The sequence below is a fragment of the Paramormyrops kingsleyae genome, chromosome 10 (genome assembly GCF_048594095.1).
Source record: "Paramormyrops kingsleyae isolate MSU_618 chromosome 10, PKINGS_0.4, whole genome shotgun sequence".
In the NCBI taxonomy this organism is placed as follows: domain Eukaryota; kingdom Metazoa; phylum Chordata; class Actinopteri; order Osteoglossiformes; family Mormyridae; genus Paramormyrops; species Paramormyrops kingsleyae.
Genome location: NC_132806.1, coordinates 31,918,338 through 31,928,696, shown reverse-complemented (window position 1 = coordinate 31,928,696; position 10,359 = coordinate 31,918,338). Strand labels below are relative to the sequence as shown.

The 10,359-nt window shown below is 40.0% G+C and overlaps 1 protein-coding gene across 1 annotated transcript; it reads right to left on the bottom strand.

The window, feature by feature from the left end:
- Positions 1-209: 209 nt before the first annotated feature.
- Positions 210-7,275, bottom strand: LOC111847920 (cationic amino acid transporter 2). Its single transcript, XM_023819528.2, has 12 exons — positions 6,860-7,275; positions 6,041-6,411; positions 5,627-5,782; positions 5,117-5,282; positions 4,876-5,012; positions 3,333-3,555; positions 3,121-3,257; positions 2,745-2,847; positions 2,121-2,257; positions 1,745-1,911; positions 1,523-1,631; positions 210-1,430 (listed from the first exon to the last, which is right to left on the bottom strand). Exons 2-12 carry the CDS (start codon positions 6,408-6,410, stop codon positions 1,321-1,323), a joined length of 1,815 nt encoding a protein of 604 aa, XP_023675296.1. The 5' UTR covers position 6,411; positions 6,860-7,275; the 3' UTR covers positions 210-1,320.
- Positions 7,276-10,359: the final 3,084 nt, after the last annotated feature.

The window sequence follows — 10,359 nt, the reverse complement described above, 5'->3', positions numbered from 1 at the left end:
TCAGGTGCAGTCTGTTGTCCTGTTAAAAAAAGCAATGAAGTTCTGCCAGGAAAGGTCTGCAGAATGTGGAGATGGGACCAAACTGTTTTTTTACCCCTTTGGTTTCTGTATTGAGTGGCTCAGTAGAAGCTATTAGTCATTTGATTGGTCGTGTGGGTGACTGGGGCAAATTTGAATCCAGTGTCATACAATCAAACTCAACAACTGAGTGCATTTGTAGTGCGTTTTATTTGAAGAAAAGCAGATTGAAAAGGTCTTCAGGCAACAGTGTATTTAGTTATATTTTTCCTAATTTTAACAACGAAACACCATGGGATTGAGCATTAAGTGTGATTATATATTAACATACCATTTATGTCTTTCTAACAGTACTTCAGTACACTAACAAACACTTAAAAAGTATGTTTGGAAAACATTTCTTAGAAATACACTTTGTAAGATCAATAACATATATTTCAATCTTCCATACATGAGTGCATTTTTAGATGTCTTTCAGTGACCTTTAAATGTAATATAGACACAAGTTGTAGTTAAATATATATACCTTTAACACATTAAAAAAAATCATTTCGAAAGTGTACTACTACTACATTTATCCTGAAGAACATACTTAATTGTATTTTAATGCAAGTGTCCCAAAATAGCATAGTAAAATAGCATTTAATATATTTCATTTATATTAAAATTTAAATAAAGTACAACTTAAATATACCTACATTCAAATAAGTTGTTCCAAAATAGTGTATTTAGTACACACTGTAGTGTAAATAAAATGTGTACATTAAAAAAACACTTTTTTTTGAACACGTGCACTTTCCTGAAATGTACTTCAGTACATTTTTCCCACAAGTGATGTCACATTGTCCATGGATTACAGCAAAAACTGAATTCACTGGAAACAATGCATTGTACTGCAGAATAAGTTTTTCTGTATAGTACGTGTTCCAAAGTCTAAAAAGTTTTATAGCATATTGCAATAAGTTATAATGACAAGTATGTAAAAAAAGAAATAAAAATAAATGGAAATTCTTTCACACCTACGTCTCCATAAAGCATAGCTGTACGATCCTTTAAATGCTTTAAATGATGTTTTGTTAAACCGCTGCAATTTTTGAGGTGTGTAAAGTGATTAACATTTTTCACATGCACACCTCACATGTTTTACATTCCAAAAACATTTAACAATAAAACATATTCATTAATATATGCCAAATACAAAAAAGCTCCAGAAGAATGCATCCAGGTTATTATATAACCTGCTACCACGAAGTACAGAATGGGAAACCGTACTTTGGCCCTTTCCCCCCCGACTTCCCCCGGCTATAGTTTTGTCTGAGCGTGGACCTGAACAGCGGCCTGGTTCTGTGCTTTCAGCAGCCGCTGCTTTTGTACGCTGTGACGGACCCCGTAACCAAAGTAGATGATGAGCCCTACAGGAAAGCAACACAGATGCACTTCAGCCATTACCATCCCAGCTGTTTAATCCAGGCCGTGAAACACGCACTCAGTTTCGGTGTCTTACCTACTGCCATCCAGATAGCATAGCGGATCCAGGTATCACCTCCCAGCTGCACCATAAGGTAAATATTGACGAAGACGCTCAACACAGGAAGGACCGGTAAAAATGGGACCTACAAACAAAGACATTCCATACCTGAAAAGTACGTATCGAGCACCTTTATTTGTATCACAAAAGTGCGAAGCAAAGGATTATGAACCAATCCACTAGCTAGCTGTTCCTTACCATAAATGCGGCCTTGGTCGGACTTTGTGGTTGTCTCCAGATAAGGATAACAGCAAGCAGCAGGATTAGTATGATTAATGCAACAAGCACTATACTCCAAATCTCTTTGTTCAACAAGGAGTCGATTGCTTTGGTTAATATAACACTGATGGAAATTACAAGGGCAACTGGAAAAGCAAATATATATATCACATTAATATCCTCAGAAATACTAGCATAAGCATAAAATCCCATTTGTATTAATTTGGCACTGAAAAAACGTACTGTAAGCGTAATGACTGATTGCACAACATAATATTGCCAAATTAGTTCTCAATCTCTTTCCTGATGTCAATAGTTCACAGGTACTTTTATGAATCAAGGTTCTTCTACTTACCAATTGAGACCATACAGCTTGATACAGTTAAGGAGGTTTTTGCAGTTGGCAATGGTGGTGGGTTTAAAAATGTAAACTTGGAGCTTGATTCCCATTTATCTGTATCCTTAGAGTATTCAGATTGGTCCGGCTGATACCTAAAAGAACAGAACAAATGCACAACATGCAGCTGAAGAGCAGCATGTGCAGACACAAATATGGGTTCATGGCACTAAGGCCTTGACCACAAATACATGGGTATTTTTTAAAACGCAGGTTTTTCTATGTGTTTTTGCCTTTTGTCCACTTGCAAGCTGTGTTTTACGTCACTGAAATCTGAGCTTTTCCAAAACTTTGTCCAGGGTGAAGATTTTTTAGAAACTCCATTTTCAGCATTGACTTTTTTGTGTTTTTGGCTTGTAACGTCAGAGTGTGCACCGTTCTGTTTACCTCAGGTGAGTTTGCTCCTAACTGTGTTTTTAGCATTTTCATGTGGATGGAGATTTAAAAAAAAAACAGTGTTTGGGATTCTTTTTAGTAATGGAGGATGAAAAACACCGATTTTTAAAAATTCTCATGTACATGTGGACAAGGCCTAACATAGAAAACTGTTAACAGGGACAGACAATCCTGTCCAGTACTTACCGAAGAATGAGAATACAAATTGCCACAAGCGTGTAAGCAAATAGAGTCCCAATTGACATCATGTCAACTAGTGCTTTTAGGTCAAACAATAAGGCCATGATTGCTGAAAAACATGGCAGAGCATTTGCTTTAATTTTGTAGTACTTGTGCATTTGTGGTGTAATTATTAATGTGTCAATATTACATTGCTATTTCGAGACTTTTTCACTATGGCTTCAATAATCATTTTGTTATAGGTCTTCGGAGATTAATCGAAAAGTTGATTGCAGTTAATATTTGAAATCTTCATAATGGTTTCAGATGCATTTTCATTGTCCTTAATTCCTCAGGGTAAGTAAATAGAAAACGTTCCCAAAGTTGAAGTCTGCTAACTTACCTGCCACGACGCCAGATGCAAGCGTGGCTATAACAGGACTCTGGCGGGAGCTGACGTTGCTCAGTGATTTAAACAGGAGTCCATCTCTTGCCATAGCAAACAGGACTCGCGGCATGGGGAACATAGATCCGAGGAGGCTGGCGACCCAAAATGCAATGTTACTCTCCTTCATCAATATGGTAAAACCTGACCTTTCGTCGGCCATCTTTTACCTGGTGGAGAGGGCACACAGGGAGCCCACGGCTACCGCATACTTTGCGGGTCCCCAGCCGATGTACGTAAAGGCGACGGGCAGGGGACTGTGAACGCTGAGCTTGTAGTAAGGCTGCATCAAGGTGAGGGACGCTGACACCCCAAAGTAAGCCAGGAAGCAGATCAGCAGCGAGGTGACTATCCCCACCGGGATGGACTTCTGGGGGTTCTTTACTTCCTCACCTGAGAGGAGAGTTGGGAATACCCTTCAGCATTCTCCTAACAGTACCTGTTTCTATTTTAGGCAGGGGATTTTATGGGTACCTACTCTAACTAAATATGCCAGTAACTAAAATCTGCTATGCAAATAATTCTTTTTTGAAATAATTCAAATAATGTGATGCAAAGCAGCCACGCACAGTTAAGGACCAGTAAACTTTAAATGGCAATGTTTTTACTTGATATTTCTGTCATGACTAAACATGAATAATGTAATCCGAAAGATGTCTGATCTACTGGAAATGTGGCCAGCAGATGCCAAGTCCCACTGTACTTAGCATCCAGCATGAAACGGTTTGTCCTCTTTGGCAGCCAAAGGTGGCACCTCTGGATCCCCTCTCCCACTGTTTGCCAAATTCAACTCAAGATTTTTGTTTTATGTAACCCAGCCAAAATGACATTTTCTATTTTGGGATGACTGGTTTTGAACTTCTAGTTCAAAGCTAAGAATGGATACAGTATAAAACATAAATTAGAATCGCTGACTATGTGTTGTGCTGCAGTTTGACTATTCATTTTCCCAGAACCTGTAGAACTATAACAATTTACATCTAGGGTTACATACCCGGTTTCCTCTGGGTACTCCGGTTTCCCCCCACAGTCCAAAGAGGCTGATTGGAGTTGCTAAATTGCCCATAGGTGTGTATGTGTGAGTGAATGGTGTGTGAGTGTGCCCTGTGATGGGCTGGCCCCCCATCCAGGGTTCTTCCCTGCCTCGTGCCCAATGCTTCCGGGATAGGCTCCGGACCCCCCGCGACCCAGTAGGATAAGTGGGTTGGAAAATGGATGGATGGCTACATACCCTTGATATATGTAATCCTTTGCACAAATGTCTGGAATAAACCAAAATTACTTCTCCCTTTTTAATGCTAATATATGTATTGTATTTCAGTCATCAAAATAAGATGTTGGTTAAATCAGTTTTTTGCTGTACATTATACAAATAAGTTTAAATCAATAAAGATCATTCTCCACCCCAAAATCGGCAGAGCTCCTCTTTCAAATAAACAAGCATTTCTGTCTCTTCAATGTAGTTTGTAATGTGAAAATGTGTATGATAGACTGGTATCATTTCAAGTGTGCCCTGTGCTTCATGGTTAGGTTCCAGACTTACTGCTACTCCATACTTAGCAAGCGGTTATGGGATATGGATGGGCAGATGTATAGATGTATGGATGGATGGAAGGTGAAAGCTTGATAATTTCTAAAGCTCTTCATGATATTGACCCTATTTATTATTACATTGGAAATTTATGAAAATAATAGAGCAGATGCCAGTGTTACCTGTGGTAGCAATGCAATCAAAGCCAACAAAGGCATAAAAACAAGTGGCAGCTCCTGCCAATGTCCCCTCAAAGCCATAGGGGAAGAATCCCCCAACTCCATATTCACTCGTCAGATTCACTGTAGAGGACAGGTTTCTACATAGAACAAAGTGAAACAGAAAACAGAGAATCAAGACCTACTGAAAAGCACAATTCTTAAGAACACAAGATGAACACATGACCATTTTTACTTAACATACTGAGCTTCCATAGTAGCGTTTAGGATGGTTTCCTCACTGATATCCCAGTTGGCTAAGTTGCCTTTGATGAAGCCAGAGATGATAACAAAGACCAGAACTACTATGTTAATAGCTGTGAAGATCTTATTAACAGTTGTAGATTCCTTAACACCAAATGCTAGCAGACCTGCAGTAAAGGAAAATCAATCAGGACACTTCTATTTGAGTTTACAGTTACTGAAACAAATACTGAATTATGAAATTACAGACGCTCCTCTACATACTAACGAGATATGCTCAGAACGGCTGGAAATGATTGGAAGTCGTTATTCAACATCATTTTAAGGGTATATGCAAGTACAGAGAACTAGGACGCTGGGAGTACGCACTGCTTACAGTCCTCTTCGTTCGTATGCCTGAAAGTTCGTAAGTGTAAAGTTCGTAAGTAGAGGAGCGTCTGTATTTGTATGTCAAATTTTAATAATGGGTAAACAGACATATAAATCATATAAAAATGAAAATTCCCCATACATGCAAGGAGTACAATGAGACCCGCAGAGAAGAAGTCTGGATAGGGAGCAAGCCCGGGCAAATTCATGGCAGCGTGTTTGCTGAAGTAATTTCCAATGACATTTCCAAGAAGGTCATCAAACGTGCTGCTCCACGCCCGAGCAACGCTAGACGTACCTGTACGAGGGAAAGGTCATGTTTAATGAATTATTGTTTTTAATTATCAGTCAGAATGTATCAGGTCACTTTAATTTCATTTTAAATTATCAGAATTTTATAATAAGTTGTCTTGTTTAATAGTATAAAACAGGTGCTATAGACATTACTGCATTAGACATTTTTAGCCAACCAGAGGCTTAATACAATGGGGCTTTGTTCCTTTTTGGGAGTGTGTTCTTCACAGTTTACTGGTATCAAACTTAATGCAGGTCTTGCCTATGACATAGGACAGAAGCAGGTTCCATCCGGTGACAAAGGCCCACACCTCCCCTACAGTCACGTAGCTGTAGAGGTAGGCAGAGCCCGTCTTGGGCACCCGGGAGCCGAATTCAGCATAGCACAGTCCAGCGAAGACAGACGCGACGGCGGCGATGAAGAAGCAGACGATAATACTGGGCCCGGCGACCGTGCGAGCCACTTCCCCGGAGAGCACGTACACCCCAGCTCCCAGGGTGCTGCCGACCCCCAGCGCCACCAGGTCAAGCGTGACCAGGCAGCGGCGAAAGTCGGACTTTTCTCCCTCCGGCTCGAGGGGCTTCCTGCGGCTGAGTTGCCCAAAGAAAGACAGCACCTTGGCACACCCCATCCTGTGGACGGGAATCGGGACCCTCGTTCGGTAGCTGTCACGTTTAATAGATACATGCATTTTACCCGAAGGTTTGCAAACTTAAACAAAATGTCCTCAAAAAATACACAACTTCAATATAAAATTAACAATCTTTTTATAAGATATGAAAGAGGAAAATACAGTAAAGCAGGAGTAAGGACATTGAAAATTAAAAAATGAAACAGCCTGTAGCTGTGATTCTGCTCAAAAACAAATGAATCCACCTGGCAGCTCAAATATTAATGACTTCAGTTTAACTTCATCCATTTCTCAACACAGACATTCCTCACTTCTAGCAGCCTTGGCAGTTTCGATAAAAAAAATCTAATGTGAAAATCTCAAACTCAAGCTTTACACTCACGCAAAACCGATGGCGGTAATTTCTATCAGAAAGATGTACTGTTTATAGTGAAATATGTTTCACGTACCTTTAAATGTTCAACGTACCACGTACAGCACTCTGCCTCACGGGTGTGTTGAAGAATATATCAGTGAAAGGTAAATTAGTTTTTCTCCTTTAAACCCTTGGCAGAAGAAAATGTGTTTATCATTGTCCTGATATGCTTTTGCTGATGGCTTTCTTTCCCACTCACATGTGCTTGCACCATGACTTTAAAAGCTTTATCATTACGCAGTGTTAATATTTTATCCAAAAGCTGTCATAAGGAATAGGCAGACCAGCCAAATAAACAGATAAATACTGCATGTAAAAATTGGTGCTAAAGTTCATGGTGCAAATATACCCTTGAACAAAAAGGAAAAAAAAAAAAAGTTTTATGAAGGTACGTCACCATTAATGTACACCAGCTATCTTTGATATTTGCACTTACAGTTGTAGAGCTTCCAATGGCAGCCAAGACTGCCAGAGCTCGGTTAATCTTAAAAGGACGTAAGGGCAGAAATAAGTGGCCCTCAATCTGAAATTAGTTCTAACCAAGAATTTATTAACAAGCAGAGGAAACTGAGGGCGGGGGCGGGGGATGGGGCAAGGGAGACGCATTCCCCACTCTAATATCGGCAGACCTCCCCTTCCAAACAAACAAACAAACAAACAAACAAGAGCAAGTTCCTTATCTTTTATTATGAATCTGCTTATTACAGAGGCCAATTCCCTGCATATGCAGAGAACAAGGACAGAACATATACCTAAAAAAAGACTGTGGTACTGTAGCAGACAAAATCATTCAATTATTTTTTTTAGTTATGTTTAGCTGTGAAGCTGCAACCTAAACAGTGTTAGTCTTATTTTAAATGATAAAATCTTTATAATTATAAATTATTAAAAATTCTTTCTTACATGGCATTATCTCATGATGTGACCATTGCATGTCATGATAAATGTGATATATTACCCCCCTCCCAAATTCAGTCCACCCCAACTCCAACACCATTGCTAACATGTGAAGAGAAAATAAAGCATCCCCAAAAAGCTCAAACACAGCATCAACCAACACATACCCAGAAGTCTCTGGGCAGAGGTAGGTAGTTCAGGTCTAGAGCGTAAAAGTCCAGACCAATTTGTTTCAACCAATCAGTTGAGTATAAAGAGTCACAGTCACAGAGCACTCAACTGGTTGGTTAAAACAAAATCTTGGTCTGGAATTTTTCTCTCTGGACTGAACTATCCACCGCTGGAACTCAGTGAACCAAAAACACTGTAAATCTGTGCAAATATAAGTGATTGAAAGATTGACCTTGAATCCCAATGACCTTTATAATTAGGAACAATGTTTAACCAAATAACCTTTCCAGTTAAGTAACCGTTCGACCAGAAAGCAAAGTAAAATGAGCACATTCATCACCTTCAAGACTTTCACGTGAAGTTTCAGGTACCCCCTCCTCAAACATCAGCCTGCACAACTAGAGCTTCAGTAACATAAATATGTAAACAGGGGTGGGCAGTATTTCTGATACATGTATTTAAAATATGTGTTGTAAATATGCATTTTAAATATATCGTTTCAATACAAAATTGTATTATGTAATTCGTATTTGACTTCATAAAGACAGATTTCATAGTAATTTGTATCAAAATACTTTTCATGTTCAGTATTTTTGTATTTTGAAAATACAAGAAATGCTTTCTCCATAATGTATGCGTGATAATGTCATGTGTGCAAACCACTCGGCACATACATTATTTTTCTCAGATTTTTGAATGAATGGCTATTAGAGCCAATAATCTCATCACTTGTTATATGCTCCATTCAGGCCTATTCATGTTCAGAGCTTCTAAGATTGCTGAGTGCTTAAATTCTGTTTGTCATTTTCCTTCTTAAATTGTGTGGCTTTGACTTATTTGCGTCTGTGGTCCTCTTTACCCTTGGTTTTATACTTTTGGTTTTTTGATATGCAGCTTGGGCGATTACTCAAACCACTTGCAGAGGCAGTCTGGGACTCATTTGACCACATACCTTCTGTAGTGTGAACGTGAATGTGCCCTGACAAGGTCCTCGCAATAACTGTGCGAGGGGCAGTAAAGAAATCTGAACACAAGTGGTCAGCTGGACACCTTGGAGAGGCGTGATAGACACAAGTGTAAAGGATGATGTTTCTCAGATGTCTGCTAGTGTTCTGATCGCCCAAGATGCATTTTACAATGTGGGGCAAAAAGGAAGCAGTTTTGTGACTTAAATTACAAAAAAAAAAATAATCTTTCTGATTTTGTTATATTGTTACCTTTTCAATCAATTGACTAACCTTCTTACGTTTATCTGATGTGTAACTTTGGTTTGAACAATGGGGGGGGTGGCTGTTTGAGATCTCCACCCATTTAAGGGGAGATGATTATTGGGGGAGGGGGTTGTATTATCTGGTTTTGATTATTGGGGGAGTTTTAACCACTCCATCCCCCCTCCTGTAATTTACGTCCATGTGTCTAGATGTCATTGAACGTCATCAATATCTACAGGCGCTATGTGCCTGGACTGTTCTCGGAAAGGTCGGAGGTCACTCAGCCTTACACAATGCTGGACTCCATTTCCTTGACCCACGTCCCACTCTTCCGGTCCTCATAGCTCACTCCTGCACAAGTCTGTCCCTCCATTCCAAAGGAAAATGTGAATTCTCAAAGCTAGATAGCTTAGGTTCAATTCTGCTCTTTGACCATTGCTAGATCTCAGTGGCTTGGTAGATCTGTGCAATGACCGTGCCTTTCAGGATTGCTTTCTCTTTCGATGTCTCATTCTGTAGCAGCAATGAACAGCTGTTGCTTTTTCGGTCAGTTGGAAGAACACATGATGATGTGAACATGCTGCCCAAGAGCGCTTCATGGGGATCAAAAATGAGGATGTTTGGAGTCTGTGGATCTTGCAGGATTTCCTTTGGTGAGACAAGCTTCTCCAGGAGAAATAATAAGGGGTCCAGGAAACCACCAATGTCACATAACCCACTTCAGTGTCTGCAGTGGTGGATCACTCATGCTGTCTTCCTGCTGGTTTTAAGCACACTCTCCAGGACTGCACCCAGCCTAGAAGGCTGGCCCATGTGTAAAACTCCTGGTGGTAATTCCAGTGATTACTGATTCTCCATGAGGATGGGGTCAGGACATACCAGTGCCAGCACAGTCTTCGAAAGACTCCAATCTCCATCCTTAAAGAACCCTGCTCTGACAGCTGCCTACTCTTTGTATGGGCAGCTGGAGATACTCAGACCCTATATTGATAGGCTAGAAATCGAATGAATGACCAGGGACTGACATTTCTCGTACCCTCATTCAAAGATTATGGTGATTGTGGATCCATTGTCCATTAGCGCTGTACAGGAATAGCCTTGAGTAATAACCCATCCAATGGATAACTTTATAACTACTCCTTCTGACAAACAATGCATGGAGCCCACATACTGACATGCCACTCTTTTTCACAATACATTTTTTTTCTCTGGCTTATGTGAACTGAATTTTCTATGCTCCCATCTTGGTCTTCTC